Source organism: Cervus elaphus, chromosome 25 (genome assembly GCF_910594005.1).
Source record: "Cervus elaphus chromosome 25, mCerEla1.1, whole genome shotgun sequence".
NCBI classification, from domain to species: Eukaryota; Metazoa; Chordata; class Mammalia; order Artiodactyla; family Cervidae; genus Cervus; species Cervus elaphus.
The window spans coordinates 7,998,656-8,014,903 of record NC_057839.1 but is presented as its reverse complement, the minus strand read 5'-3'; the positions used below and the strand labels follow the sequence as shown (position 1 = coordinate 8,014,903).

General features: G+C 49.8%; 1 protein-coding gene across 1 annotated transcript in view; it reads right to left on the bottom strand.

Annotated features, from left to right (window-relative positions):
- Positions 1 to 16,248, bottom strand: part of NEURL1B (neuralized E3 ubiquitin protein ligase 1B) — a 44,437-nt gene that overhangs the window by 8,779 nt on the left and 19,410 nt on the right. The window contains exon 2 of the mRNA XM_043887320.1: positions 13,338 to 13,883. Coding sequence (XP_043743255.1) covers positions 13,338 to 13,883 — 546 coding nt within the window. The remainder of the gene's footprint in view (positions 1 to 13,337; positions 13,884 to 16,248) is intronic.

Sequence of the window (16,248 nt, the reverse complement as noted above, 5' to 3'; positions counted from 1 at the left end):
GACCAAGGTCGCGTAGCAACTAGGTGACAAAGTCAGGCCTGGACCCCGGGGCTGCCAGGTTCCATGCTGCCTCTGAAAGAAGGCCTGCCCTCCTCACTGCTGTGTCTGCGGCAGGGAGCACGATACCTGGGTGCTATTCGAACTTTTAATGTGCAGGGTTTCTGCAAGAAAGGGACTCATTTGATAGAACAGGAAACCAAGGGGGAGTTTTTTGAAAGTCACAGTCATGAAAATATTTTTTGAGTAACTTAGTAATATGAAAAAATGCTCTTGATCTATATTAAGTAAAACAAATAAAAATAGTGTTTGTCATCCAGTTAATACAGGTCTTCATGTTTTGGTAGATTATTTGTTGATCATCTCCCCACCTACACTGTGGGTCCCTGGAGGGCAGTGTCTGTGACAGTCTATTTACCACCAAGTCTCAGGGCTTAGCAGAGTTGCTTGGCAGATGCCTTCATTATGATGTAGTATATTAGATGAGTAAGTGAATGAGGTCTCTGGAAGAGACTGACTGCCAGTCAATAACAGAGATATCAGGGAGAGAAAGAATTATTTTGAAATTGTTTTTGTGATAAAAAATATTCTTGTTAACAAGTAAATGAAGCAAGAAAAACTGTTTCTCAGACTTTTAAAACTGGACCACTCCAGCTAAGATTTTCTTAGCATTCTGTCATTTATATCACAGGAAAAAATATTTCTTTCTCTTTAGTATTTCAGATACTATAACAGTGAACATGATTTTCAAAAAGCATGCCCGAACCCCTGGTGAGAGCCTCATATGTTATTCCCTACCCCGACTCCCTCCATCACCAACTCAGTGGACATGAGTTAGAGAAACTCCGGGAGATGGTGATGGACAGGAAAGCCCAGTGTGCTGCAGTCCCTGGGGTCACAAGGAGTCAGACGTGACTGAGGGACTGAAAGCTCCCTCCATATACAGGGCAGAGACTGCAAACTGGCCATCCAAGTTCTGGTGGTGGTTCACAGACCTGTCTGGCTGGCCTACTGGTGTTCTTTCTTGGTTTTGTTTTTTAAACTTGTTAATTTTGAAAAAATAAATGCATACAATTGATTATACAAAACATAGATAGTCATTGCTTTTTACCCAGATTCAACAATTAGCATTCATGACCAATCTTGTTTCATTGATGCCCCCATCAGTTCTCCCTCCTATTATTATTTTGAAGCAAATCCTAGACATGTCATTTTATCTTAAAAAATTTCAGTATGTCTATATCAAATTTAAAGACTTCTTGTCATATTGTGTGTGAGAATATGCTTTTTTCCCAGTTTGTTTGAATGAAGATCCAAATAAAATCCACTCATTGTCATTCGTCTCTTTTAAGCTATGGATGTCTCTTCTTTTTTCCCCTTCTGTTGGTTTGTTAAATAAATCAACACTTGATCTTTAAAAAAAAATGTTTTTTTTTTTAATTAGTGGCTAGGACTTGTGAGTCAAGATATTTTACTTTAAACTGGATTTGCAGCCTCTTTTGGAAAATCAGTTCTGGTAACACAAGGGTCTGAATTCCAGCATGTCACCAATGGGTGAAAGCTTGCTCCCTTTCCCCATGGCCCTGAGCTGGCCCCTTCACCCATCTCAGCTACTCGCTTGGGCTCTGTGAACATTTGAGTTTGTCTTGTGTTAGAGGATGCTTCCCCATAACATGAGGGAAGAAGAACGATTTCAGTTTGGTCCTTAGAAAAAGTATATATGTGTGCATGTGTCTCTATCTATCTGTTTATACTACTATATATGTGCAGGGGAAATCAAGGTCTAGGAGACATAAAATGTTAATGGTTATTATTTCTCAGGTAAGGTTATGAGGAATTCAGATTTTTCTGTATTTTCCAACTTTTCTACAGTAAACATGTATGCTACAAAGTTTTATCATCAAAACCCCCTATATTTTTAAAAATCAAGTTTTCAATTAATATTTAACAATGTGGGGAACTCCCTGTGATATTGAACAACAAAGAATACTAAACTGTATGATTTGGTTCTAATTATGTGGGAAATATGTTCATGGGATGCATAGGAAGAAACGAAATAAATAGATATTTGAGGGTGATTGTCTCGGGTAGAAATTTGCTTCTTAAGTGTTTTCAGATTTTCTCACTTTTCTTTAATGAACATATATTGATTTTCTGGGGCTTCCCTAGGGGCTGGTGGAAAGAAAATCCACCTGTTAATGTAGGAGACATGGGTTCGATCCCTGGGTTGAGAAGAGCCCCTGGAGAAGGAATTGGCAACCCACTCCAGTATTCTTGCCTGGGAAATCCCATGGACATCACAGTTGCAAGAGTAGGACACGACTCAGTGACTAAGACAACAAAACAACTGATTTTGTAAAATCAGGGAAAAACGAGTACGAGCAGACGAACACAAGCAGTTGTTTTGAAAAGGCATTTAAGACAAGGGGATGTTTTCGGGACCCTCTTGGTGTAATGCATTTTCCTGGGGTTCCGAGCCCCACCACAGGCATCCTGTGAGGCCATGCCCAAAGCTCTTCCTCCTTACCCCTAAAGAGCGCCACAGAAGAGCCCATTCTTCAGTAGAGCACCCTAATTAAGGTCACGGCCTGGAGGTAGGTACACTTAGGTTCAAGTCTTGGCTGCAGCCCTTCCTGACTACGTGACTTGAGGTAAGTCACTTCACCTCTTGGAATCTCAACTTTCTCAGCTTAAAATGGAATAATGGTGATACCTGCCCTCCACACTCCTACCCATGTTGTTACAGAGATTAAATTAGATGCTTTTGTAGAGTCCAGCAAGCATGGCACAAAGTAAGTGCTCAAAACATGTTAATTATCATTATTCCTTCAACATTTGTTAACAAAATGTATAGTGCTTGCCAGGTGCCAAGCAGCGTGCTGGACCCTGGGTGAAGAGAACGAGCTGGCACGGAGCTCCCACTCCAGTGGGAGGGACAGACGGTAATGAAGCATCTGACAGAAAACTAACTCCTCTTCCAAACTGTGATGAGTGCCACCATCACAGGTGAGAGCTGCCATCACAATGCTCTGAAAAATGGGAACATGCCAGTAGGGGGTTTCGGAGACTCTAAGAGGCAAGGTGAGTTACTCCAAGCCCCACAGCCAGGCAGTGACAGAACTGGTATTCTCTGAGTCTATCAAAGGTCAGAAGTGGGGCCTGAGAATGGGTCAGAACAGCCCTTTTGGAGCCAAGACACAAAGCCTGAGGGAATGGTGGCTGGAGGGTGGAGTGTGAGCATTCCAGAAGAAAACAGCATGTGTGAAGTCTGAGAGTGCAAGCTTGGTATTTTTCCAGGCTAGCATTACAGAGTGTGTGATAGCACTTAACCTCGGACCTGGCACACAGTGGTCCCTCAGAAACGCTGGGTCTCCTTGCTTTGTACAGGGAGCCAATTGTTGCTGAGTGAGACAGGCCCAAGATGGCAGAGTCCTGGCTTACGCCTGACGCTTGAGAATCTACCTATGAAAGATTCTCTGTAGAGAAGCAGACAGGTGGCTACAGGGAGAAATCCAGCCGCATCAAGAGGCCACCAAGGAAGCTTATCAAAACTGCCTGGCTCTAACCTGTGACTTGACTCCAAACCCACTCTCTCGACCTGGTGAAAGTATATACAGCCATTTACTTGAGCATCAGTCAGAAGCAACTCCATGCATTCATTCTTAGCAGTCCTTACCACTATCCCATGCAGGCACATTTCACAGTGGGAGAACACAGGCTTTTCGAGGTAGAGTGTTACTCAAGGTCACCTAGCCAAGGGTGACAGAAATGGGATTCCATCTCAGGCTATGTGACTCGTAAGCCAGGCTCCTTATGACTAGGAACACTGCCCCCCAAATGGAGCTATTCTTATTGTTCTTTGAGCTGCCCAGCACAGGGACTCAGTTCCAGGCCAAGTGGAGCTGTGGTCCCCAGGGGACCCGATTTCCCTGAGGAAGGGTCCAGCAAGCAGCCTCTCCCTCCACGGTCGTCCACCAAGCACCCCCACACAGCGGTCCCAGGTGGGGCAGATGGAGGCTGGATTAGCTGGGATGGTGCCCTGACTTCCCACTCTCTCTGGGCCGCCTCCAGGCCTGCTTCTGGTCTGCGATGGAGGTCAGTTCCTCCCCTTCTTCCTTGCTTTCTCAGGTCAACCATGTCTGGGCCTGGCAGTAAAGCAGAATTTATGCCACAAGAGAAACCATCTTTCTGTGAAGATGAAAAGGAGGACTGGAAGAAGCAGAGACAAGGGGCCATCCCTCAGCCACTTCAGCATCTCAGGACTGCCGTGGGGTGTGTCCTGAAGGCAGAAGTGACAGAATGTTCTGACAGAATGGATGCCGGGTGAGAAATCAAGCATGACTCTTGAATTTTGGACTAGCTCACCAAGTGGGTGGTGCCATCCACTGTGAGGGCTGTCTGAATGTGTTCCGTGTGGGAAGTCTCTTCGGACGCCACGAGGAGATGTGAGTGGGCAGGGCAAGTCTGGAGTTCAAGGGTGGTGTTAGGGCTGGCAATATGGATTTGGGAGCCAGCAGCTTAGACATGGGATTCAAGGGTCAGTGACAAGCTCAGATCATCTGGAGAAAGGGGAGATAAAAAGAAATACTTTGCTGACAAAGGTCTGTCTAGTCAAAACTATGGTTTTTCCAGTAGTTCTGTATGGATGTGAGAGTTGGACCATAAAGAGAGCTGAGCACCTAAGAATTGATGCTTTTGAACTGTGGTGTTGGAGAAGACTCATAGAGTCCCCTGGATTGCGAGGAGATCAAACCAGTCAATCCTAAAGGAAATCAGTCCTGAATGTTCATTGGAAGGACTGATGCTAAAGCTGAAACCAATACTTTAGCCACGTGATGCAAAGAACTGACTCATTGGAAAAGACCCCGACGCTGGGAAAGATTGAAGGCGGGAGAAGGGGACAACAGAGGTTGAGATGGTTGGATAGCATCACCAACTCAATGGACATGAGTTTGGGTGAACTCCAGCAGTTGGTGATGGAAGGGAAGCCTGGTGTGCTGCAGTCCATGGGGTTGCAAAGAGTTGGACACAACTAAGAGACTGAACTGAAAAAGAAATGGCTTTGCCTCAACTGTTAAATTCCACAGTTGTCTATGCACTTCTCTCCATGCATATTTAAGTAAGGTGGTGACTTAATAGTAAGAAGGAAAGAGAATGAGAGGGCCTAGGACAGAATCCTGGGGCTTTCAGCATGTGGAGCCAGGCAGGGAGGAGCGGCCCGGGAGGTGGAAGGAGAACCGGGAGCTTTGGAGGCCTGGGGCCAGACGCAGGCTGGCGAGGCGGGAGAGGTCACCTGGAGCAGGAGCGAGGCCTGGCGAGAGAATGGGGACGACCGCTCTGGGCTCGGCAGCATGAGGCCGAGGCCCGCTGAGCCACGGGGACGGCTCTGCTGCAGCCGGATTTTGGTGCACGAGGGAGAGATTGCATAAGATGGGAGCGAGAAGGGTTTCTGGTAGTCCACGAGCACTGGCTGGCCGTGTGTGACTGAGGCGGCTGGGACCACCTTTCTTTACAGCACCTGAGGGTGCCGTAAGCCAGGAGACGAAGCTGAAGGGCTCACACTGACCGAGATGGGGCGTGGGGTGAGTCAGGCCAGACTGGATCAGTGATGACTACGTGGGTAACTGGTAGAGATCAAGTGCTGAACCTCCTCAGGATCCATCCGTTGCTGCACACACGACAGGGCCTCGGGAGTACAGGCAGGTGTCTTTGGTTTAACTTCAAGAGAAAGTCTCGTTGGCAGAACCTAAAAATTACAGGCTGCTACCTGCCCCATTGTTTGAATGGACGACACACCAGGCTACAGACCCACCATTTCTTGTCTCCCTCAGCTCCTAAGCAGGTTCAGTTTTACCTACAACTGCAGTCCTGGGCCAGTGCAGAAACAGCAGAAACTGTCTGGAAGCACAGCAGTGCAGAACAAACACGGTAGAAAAGGGGTTTGGGGCTTACCTCTTCCCCAGTTCTTAAATTGCCAGCTATACTTTCTATTGTTTGAATAGTAATCAGAAATCAGAGGGTGGTGTAAAGGTGATAATGTTTCCTTTCCTTTGGGATCTACTCATACTGTTTTGTACAATGTTAAAGAAAGTTGCTTTCTATTTGTGTCTTTTTAATTTCACATTCAACATTTTTTTTTAAATTAAATTTCACTGGGCTGAGCTGAAGCAGGGATCGGGAGGGGGTGCTATAGACAGCACCTTTAAGAAAGTTTTGCTCTGAAGGAGGGCAGAGAAATGGTAGTAGCCAGTGGAAGAGATTGTCAAGGGCATTTTCTTTAAAGATGGGAGCTACCAGAACCCTGCGTGTGCTCACGGGGATGGTTCTGTGGAGAGGGAGCGGGAGGCTGAAGAAAGGGACAGATGGCCAGAGAATGTCCCTGAATGGGCAGAGGGGACAGGAGCAGAGCTCCTTCCACCAGGGGCACGGGAGGGCAGGCAGCAGGCAGGGTCTGGGCACTGAGCCTGGGCCTTTCTGGATGCCACCTTGCTGCCAACCAACGAAGGCTGGACAGGTCGACAGACAGACCCCGGCTGGTCCCTGGCCAGTGCTGGCTGCAGCCTCAGCTTCCCCTTGCAGTGTGGGGAGCCCTACCCCTGCCTCACAGGCCCGCGGGGAGGAGGGACGGCAGAGCTGTGGAAGGAGTAACCACGTGCCTCGTGCTGCACCCGGCACACAGTGGGCCTTCAGGGACCCCTAGTAGGACATGGCCCCAGAGTGGCGATCCCACTCCTGACGCGGAAAGGAGAAGCCTTCAGGCCAGCCTGCCAAGCAGAGGCCTGACTGTGGGGGCGGGGCTGGGCGCTGGGCTGGGCTGTTTGTAAAGGGAACAGTAACTACCCAAGCCCATTGCTCTGAGCGGGTCCCCCTCAGGCTCTGGAGGAAGCCAGCAGCAGCCGCTCCTGCCAGCCTGATGCGGGTGCTCGCAGGTCCCACGCCAAGGCACCTCTCTGCGTCCCGGGCCACGCCCTATTATGCACCACAGCCACTGATGAGCTGGCAGGTCCCTGCCACTCTCTGGCCTCAGTTTCCTCATGGAGTGATGCACTCAGACCAGCAGGCCATGATTTAGATCGACAGGTTCATCTTTATCACATAATTTGTTCATTTGATAAAATCCTAGTGAACAGATACTGGCTGGAGAACCACCAACCATTAGGTGACCTTGGCCAAGTTATCCATCCATGCGGGGTCTGCGGATGGGGACAACACTGTGTCCTGTCTCACAGGGTTCTTGTGGGGTCTGGGAGACATCACCCAGCAAAGCCCTCAGCGTGGTGCCCGGCACAGGGGAAGTCCCGTAAGCTCACAGAAGGGCTCAAGGCTCTCAAGGTCGGTTCACGACTCCCACATAAAGCCGTTGGGCAGCTGCTGTTCCTGGCTTCTGGCATCCAGTCCCTGCTTCTTCTGGTCTCAGCACCAGCTTTTCTTTGGAGGGAACTTCTCCCCACCCCATTTCCACTCATTACCTTGAGCAGGGAGCCTTAACTTGGCCAGTCCCTCTATCTCATCCCTCTGGCCATGGAGATCAGCGAGGCCAGATCTTGAGATCGCAGCAGCTTTCCTGCTAGATTTGTTAAGTTCATGAGACATGGAACTGGAGATACTGGTGGCCTTGCCCCCTCCCCAAAGGGAAAGCCTGCTGGGGGATGACATAAAGACAGGGCAAGAGGGAAAGGCAGGTCAGTATTCTGGGTGCTACTCCTCGGGCCCCTGCATTGAGCCAGGCTAACAAGCAGCTGCCTCCTGGAATTTGCAGTCCATGAGACATTAACTCCCTTTATTTTTGCTTGAGTGAGATTGAACCAGTTTTCATCTCTTGAAAGCAAAGGTTTCTGACAGCACAGTCTGCAATGCTGTGGCCTTGGGCTGGTGTCACATGTTCAGTCTGACCAGCATTCTGCCTCTGGGCAGAGGCCCTGACGTGGACCACTCCCAAGCTGCCCGGAAGAGGGACAGGGCCACCTCAGGACGGCATGAGGCCTATACTCCAGAGCCCGGGGAAGGGGCTTCTTCAGAGAAAAAGGGGCCAGGAGAGGGGGGACAGGTGTGCATGACTTGGCTGAACCTCCCTCTCCTGGGTCCCAGAACCGCTTGATTCAGTAGAAAGTAATTTGCTCCTTCTCTTTGGTCCAGAGGAGCATCCAGAGAAATCACAGGCTCTTGGGATGGACCACTCTGGGCCCCAGTAAGCCCATCCTGATCAGTGCCCCAGAGAATGTAACCCCAGCAGCCACAGGGCAGCCCTGGGGAAGAATGTATCCAGCAGTGCTGTCTGCATGGGGGTGACCCAGGTATCCATCAGTTAGGAAACATGGAACCAGACAGACGGACACTGATAAATCTTAAAATGGGGCACGTGAAAAAAGGAGAACAGTGTAAGACCCTTAGCATGATACCATCCACCTATGCATGCCAAACATACAAAATACCTCTATGTATTTTTTAAAAATACATGCTCAAGGACTTATGCCAGACATCAAGAGTGTTGCTTATCTGGGCAGGGGAAAGCATGAGTGGGAGTCAGGATTGGAGATGAAGCAGAAAAGACAAAACAAGAGAAGGGGCTTCTGTGATGCTGCGGTGCCCTGAACTAGAGGTCTGAGGAACTCAGCCCAGCACCAGAAAGGGAGGAGGAACAGGGGCCCGTGCAGAGAGGGTCGCTGTGATCAGTCCTGGCTGCACCCGGGGATCACCCCAGGAGCCTTAGGAAACCTGGATGCCTGGAGCCAACCCCCAGGTTCTGATCTAATTGGTCTGGGTGCAGCCTGGGAAGTGGAGTTTTGAGAGCCATGACCCCCCGCCCCAAGGGGACCTCAATATGCAGCCAAGGCTGAGAACCACCAAACTAAAGGGAGATGCATCTGGGCTCTAGTCCTGGTTCTGTCACTCTCAAACCAAGATACTTCCCTTCTCCAAGCCCTCGATTGTTTATCTAGAAGGGCCTCAGTTATTTCCTCCGCCAGGGGATCTTCCTGACCCAGGGATCGAACCCGTGTCTCCTGTGTTTCCTGCATTGCAGGTGGATTCTTTACCCACTGAGCCATCAAGGAAGTCTTTCTAACATAAATCCACAGTGATGAGAGAACAGACTGTATGATTTCAGTACTTTTAGACCATGAAATTATTGTACTTTGTTTTATGTCCAGCGTCTCCTAGTATACAGTCTATGGGAACCTGAATAGAATTTGTATCCTGCTGTTGTGTGAAAGCTGTATAAATCTTAATTATGTTGAATCGGTTCATGGTGCTTTTCAAGTCTACTATTTCCTTCTACTTTTCTGTATATTCATTCTACTAATTTTTGAGAGCTTGATACTGAAACTCCAACTAAAAATCTTAATTTAGCTACTTAAAAATTAATTGTAATACATAGTGGAACTATAAAAATAAATAAAAAGGGGCTAAGTCACCCTATCTTGAGGAAAGACTGAACCTCACAAGAGGGGGTACCCCAGGGTCCGGCCACAGAGAGGCAGTGCTCTCTGCTGCAGCTGGACCCCTCTGCAGGATGCTGGGCTGAAAGCGCAATTACAGCATGTAAAAGAAACAGGCAAGGACTATGAATCCCTTTTTATTTCTGAGAATTAATTTTGGCTCAAGATTCAGGGTGAATACAGTGCACCCCATCCCTCAGATGGGGAGGACGCTTCCCAGATGAGGGCTGCCAGATAAAGTATAGGAAGCAAAGTTACATTTGAATTTCAGATAAACAACGAATTCTTCTCTCCCCAGTTTTCTATAATAAACTATATGGGAAAAGAATCTGAAAAAGGACGGATATATGTATAACTGAATCACTCCTGTACACTTGTTGTAAATCAACTATACTCCAAAATAAAAATTAAAAAACCAAATTCTAAGTATGCCCCAAATATTGCATGGGATATACTTAAGGAAATTATTCATCGTTTTTGTGAAATTCAAGTGTAACTGGGCATCCTAAACCTGACAGCCTTACCCAGATGCTGCTGTAGCTTGTTGGTGTTGAGGCTCTATCCAGTGGGACCTGAGAGAGGGAGGGAGGGACAGATGGATGGTCCTACACTTGAGTCGTGTCTGACTCTTTGTGACTCCATGGACCATAGCCTGCCAGGCTCCTCTGTCTGGGATCGTCCCTGCAAGAATACTGAAGTGGGTTGCCACTTCCCTCACCAGGGGATCTCTGGACCTGGGGTTTGAACCTGTGTCTCCTGCATTGCAGGCAGGTTCTTTACTACTAGCGCCACCTGAAGGAGGGATGCGGGGTCCCTATTCTGGAGTTTTACAGCTAAGACCCTAAAGGAACTGTGTTAACCTTCTTGTTCCTCATGAGGAAAAGGAGGCCAGAGGAATTTGCTTGATACGAACATCAGCCACCTCTTATTTATCCAGGTGGTACAGTGGACACCACTCTCAGAAGCCCAGTTCTTCCAGGAATTGGGAGGGAGGGACCCCACTTATGGTGGGATTTCTGTGGTTCTCATGCTTTGCTGGCAACAGCAGAGCACCTACTGCCTGGACTCAAACCATAGAAAATCATGACTACTTTGCTTCCTTATTTTTATTATGATTTTTTTTTTCTGATTATAAATCATTGTTGATAACTTGGGAGAGGAGAAAAAAACCCCATAACCCCTTCACCCTGATATAACCAATGTCAATTTTCTCTTTCCCTGGGAAGGAAACATTTATTGAGCCTTGATCACATGTCAGTAAGTTCTCCATTATCTTATATAACCTTCAGAAAGGAAAATAACTTTATTGCCCTTTCTGCTTGTAAAAGCAATATCAGCCCTTTCTGTATATATTAAAAAGATAACTCAGAGAGCTATAAAGAAGGAAGTGAGATTCACCTATGCTCCCTTCACCCGTGGATGGCATTCTTTCCGATCTCATCTTTCCTCCCGCGTGTCATTGTGAACATCGTCCCACACCAGTGCTAGGTGTTCCACACCAACCACCCACCGCGGGCGCTACTGGCAGATCAGAAAATGGAGGCTCCTGTCTGCCCCCGACACTGACGCTCCACGGCCCTTTCCTTTCCTCCAAGGGGAGTGGGGTGCTGGAGAGGTTCAGCAAAGGCTTGTTAAATGAACAAACGAACGAGGCAGGGAGGCAAGAGTCCATGACTCCTCACAGGTCTGTTCAGTTCATAAAGTCATCAGTAGAGGCTGCTTCCAATTTGTATTTTTTAAAAAAAATCCTAATCCACTTGTGCTGATTATGGAGTGGCTGTGATGTCTCGGCTGGTACTGAGACTTGGGCTGTCTGAAGGAGCAGGTGAATGAGGCCCGATTGTTTCCCCGCTCTATAGGAATAAAGAGCTTCAAAAAACAGTGACAGGGGGTCTAGAGGACCCCCTGCTTTTAGCAACCTGCATTTCTTGCGGGTAAAATACCAGAAACTTCCATGGAAAAGAGCATGGGGGAATACGGTTAAAATGCATGAGTAAGACCCCAGCTTGGAGGATGGGTAGCTATTTATAATTTGGTCTGCCTAAGCCTGGATTTCAGACACATGCCTCAGCCACCGTGCAGACGGGCAGATTCCCATTTCTTAGCTATTATTTCTTGAGGGCCTTCCACGTGCCAGGCGTCATGCGGTATCCCTTTCATACACCATCTCATGTTCCCCTGCCAACACTCCCATGAGGTAGGTACTATCGTGAACTCATTTTACAGATGAAGAAACTGAGGTACAGAGAGGTTTGGTCACCTGGCCAAGGCCACAGAGCTGGCAAGTGGAGAGCCAGGTGTGGAGCAGAGATCCATGTGACTCCCATCCCTCTGCTCCTAGCACTCAGTTCTGCTGCCTTTCTTCTGGGGAGTTGGGGGCCCGAATGCATGCATCTCCCCTCCCTGCCCAATGGTGGTGTGGGCAGTGGCGGTGGCAGCAAGGAGCCCAGGGCCAGGGTTTTCCCTCAAGATGCAGGGCGGAAAGACCAGAAACCGCCCAGACATGCAGATATACAAACTGTACTCCATTCAAATCAAGGAATACTCCTGGGCAATGAAAAAGGAACACATTTCTGATATAGTAACAACATGGACGAATCTCAAAGATCTTGTGCTGAGATTAAGGAGCCAGACACAAATGCATATACTGCATGATTCCATTTATGTGATGGTCAAGTAGTGGTGCAATAATCTATGGTGAAAAACCGAACAGTGGCTGCCCTGGGGACAGCCAGGGGAGCTGAACAGGGGAGCGGGGGGCTGCCTTAAAGGGGCAGGCAGCAACTTGGCTTATGGTGTACGGTGTATAACTCCATCAAAACTCATACTTCAGATCTGTGCATTCATTGTAGGTAAATACATACAGGGCTGTGTCCCCTGAGAAACCTGCTCTTCTTTTTCTCCCCCAGAAGTGGAGGCTGGGCTGCTCACGTGCAACCTGAGTTCAAGAGCTAATGCCACAAACAGAAAGCAGGCCAGGGGCTGCCAGGGGCTGCCAGGGGCTGGGGGGAAGTGAGGATGGGAATGGCAGCTTAACAGGTATGGATTTCTCTTTGCAGTGATGAAAATGTTTTGGAACTAAACAGAGGTGATGGTTGCCAACAGAATGCCACAAAACTGTACACTTTACTTTTGTGTTATGGGAATTTTACCTCAATTTTTAAAAAGTTTAAAGAGAGAAATAGGGTCTTAAGAGCAATAGACTTGTATCCCACGAGTTCTCACCATCAGGATCTCAGAATTAGTCATTCCTCCTTTGTGAGAGACAGGGCCACACTTACCTGCCTGCATCCCCAGTGGACCCTGACCCCCTTAGCCATGGACCTTGATATGATACCTACTGTCCACGGCCTGGGCAGTGTAGCTACTAGAAGATTAGGTCATGGGTTTGAGTGCTGAGTGAAGAAGTGGATTGTGAGTGAATGAATGAGCAAATGCATAAACAGATATGTGAATGAGTGAATGTATGAATGAGTGAGCAGAAGAATAAATGCTTGCATGAATGAATGAACAAACAAGTGAGCAAAGGAGTGAAGGGACTCAAACAGGGACGGATGAAAGGATGAGTGAGCGAGTGAGCACACAACTGCGTGAAGGAGCAGGTGAGGGGACCTGGACGGACTGTGGACTCTGGACCACACCCGTGTGCATGCCCATCCAGGTTCTGCAGGGCAAATCATTTACTCACTCCGGGCCTCAGTCTCCCCATCGGTAATACGGGGGTGGTGGGTTGTTGCCAAAGATAAACGAGTGGAAATGTGTCAACTGCTTAGAAGACGCCTGGCAAAGGGAGCCCTGGGTATTCCTGAATGTTAAAGAAACACACCCTCATGCGCACCAGGACCCACTCCCTGGTCCCGGCAGGGCCACCCTATCTCCCCTCCGGTGGGGACCGCGACCTACCGAGGAGCTGCACCTCGTCGGTGATGCCGTAGACGTCGATGAGCGCCCAGAGCGGGCCGCCCACCGCCACGCCGCAGTGGAAGAGCACCGGCTCGCCGTCGTTGACGCTGTAGAAGACGCGGCCGTGGCGGTCCGCCCAATAGGCCAGCACCGTGTCGCGCAGCGCCAGGTTCTCGGGCAGCGCCTTGGCCCAGTAGCCGGGCCGCGTGACCAGGTCGGGACAGGCGTACTTGGGGATGTCCTGGGCACTCATGAGCGACGGGTCGTGCGCCGTGAAGCCGAAGCGCAGCGCCCCGCTCCAGCCCGGGCGCACGGCCACCAGGCGCAGCCGCACCTGCTCGTACAGTCGGATGGGCCGCTGCGTGAACGTGACCCCGTTGCAGAAGCTGTTGCGCCGCGTGGCTCGGCGCGAGTGGCCGTCTAGCCGCACGTTCTTGCCCTTGGCCTGCGCGTGGAAGCGCGGCGCCTCGCCCAGCACCGGGCGCCGCTCCGGGCCGGGGCCGCAGCAAGGCCGGGTGGCCAGGAGGCGCGCCGGCGGGCTGGACTCTGCGGGAAGAGACAGACAGGAGGGTTAGGCCCCCTGGCGACATTGAGGCCCCGATTTGTCTTTTAATAGTCACGTCCGTTTTTAAGTTCCATCTTAATTTGACCTGTAATCGCAAGTTTCAGTCACTCCAAACTGCCCAAGACTGCTACAGCAAACTCACTCTGCCCGCTTCACAGATGAGCGGAGAGCAAGGTTTAGTGTCTTTATGTCCGACCAGTGAAGCACTGTTCAGAGCCGTTTCACTCGCAGACAGGCCAACACCAGTGAGCTTGTCAGGACAGCCAGGGTGGGGCCAACTGACTGTTCTGTCCCCATCAAAACCCTCCACATCTAGAAAGTGTGTGAAAGTCGCTCAGTCGTGTCCGACTCTTTGCGACCCCATGGACTATACAGTCCATGGAATTCTCCAGGCCAGAACATGGAGTGAGTAACTGTTCCCTTCTCCAGCGAATTTTCCCAACCCAGGGATTGAACCCAGGTCTCCCATATTGCAGGTGGATTCTTTACCAGCGGAGCCACTAGGGAAAGCCACTTCTAGAGGCTTCCTCCAAAAGCCACTTCTGGACTGCAAAGTCCCTCTAAAAGGCGACAGCAACCTTGGATTCTTGAGGAGTAGTGGAAGGTCTTTGGCTGCTTTTCTCTGTATAATTTTTATTAAAAAGGCAATTTGGGTGCCCTCTTGGGATCCCCAGTACAGCCTGGAATCTCAGTTCTCTGGCACTTCCTGGTTGTGTGACACACAGCAGCCCCAAATCACTTCTCTAGCCTGTTTCCTTGTCTGTAAAATGGGAACATCGGCTTAACTCACACAGCTGAAAGATCATGTGGGTGAGTTCCGAGAAGACTGCCTGGCACAGAGCATGTGTTCAATAGACAGCTAATAACACGATGATAATACTGAGTTCCAAAGGACACCCGAGCCGGAATTCCGACTTCTCCTCCCCCTCACCCACAAAAGAGGAAGGCATTCTTTATTAGCAAGGCTGGCTTTTCTAGAACATACACCTTTCATAATACATTTCTATGGGGATTGTGCCCTGAAGGCCCTGGAGAAACTTGGGACAGTCTCCTTACAAAGGATCTGGTCGGTGGCCACAGCCTGGGGTGACCCGGTCTGGAGGTGGGGGCATTGTCCTTCCCAGCTTTCCTCCTCCACCAGGGGGGCAGTTCCTGGGAGGCTCCTGGGAAGTAGCCAGGTGGGTAATTACTGCACAAGTCCCTGGCGCTCGCTCACAACAGCAGCTGAGGACAATTTTCATGGCAAGGGCCCACAACTCACAGGCAGCCCCTGGCACACAACGGTCTGTAGAATGGCGACCCCGGGAAATGAGCCCACTGCAGGATCACTCCTCCCACACCAGCCCTGGGGTTCACTGTGCTCTGGGGACATCATGGGGTTCAATTAACACTGAGGCTATGGGGAGTGAGGACAGGAGAAAATGAAGAGGGAAAGGCAATGACAATGCAGGCACACCATGGCCCGAGGGACCGAGGGACCGAGGCCCCAGTCACCGAGGTAGGAGTTCCTGCTGGAGACCCTTCTCCAGATACAAGCCACTGACCCATGGAAGGCAAGTAGCAAGCAGTTAAGCCAAGAGCAAATAAGAAAAAATAACCCTCATGGGACTTCAGTCATTCATCCATTCAGCAGATGTTTAGCGGGCACCAAGAAAGTGCCAGGTGCCACGTTAGGCCCTGGAAATACAGCTGTCACCAAGACTGATAATGTTCCCACTCGGGCAGTGCTGTCATTCCAGTGGGCAAAGTAAGACGATAAACAAAACACACCTGGTGGGATGCAGTCAAAGGAGGGGCAGAAAGGAGTGTTATCTAGACAGGAGTTTTCAGGGAGGGCCTCTCTGATGAGTGACTTTTTTTTCTAATTTTTTGGTCATACCTTGCAGCATGTGCGATCCTAGTTTTCTGACCTGGGATGGGACCCGCACCCCTTCCGTGTGGAGTCTTAACCACTGGATCAGCGTGGGGTCACTCTGAGGAGTGACTTGCGCAGACCCGAAGGTGAAGGTATTTTGGGGAAAAGCATTCCAGGCAGGGTAACTCCCAGTGCACAGGCCCTGAGGTGGGAATGTGCTCGTGTGGGTGGGACAGTGTCAGCAGGTTAGGTGTGGAAGGAAATGACGGCAGAGCTGGAATGGTGGGGACGGGGGGTGGGTGGGGTGGGAAGGAGCCTACGGTTGTGGTTTGCTTTTTCTTTCACCATTTCACCCTGAGTGAGATGGGACATTTTTGGAGATTTAGAGCAATGGCACCCGACTCCAGGGCTCTTGCCTGGAAAATCCCGTGGACGGAGGAGCCTGGTGGGCTGCGGTCCATGGGGTTGCTAGGAGTCGGACACGACTGAGC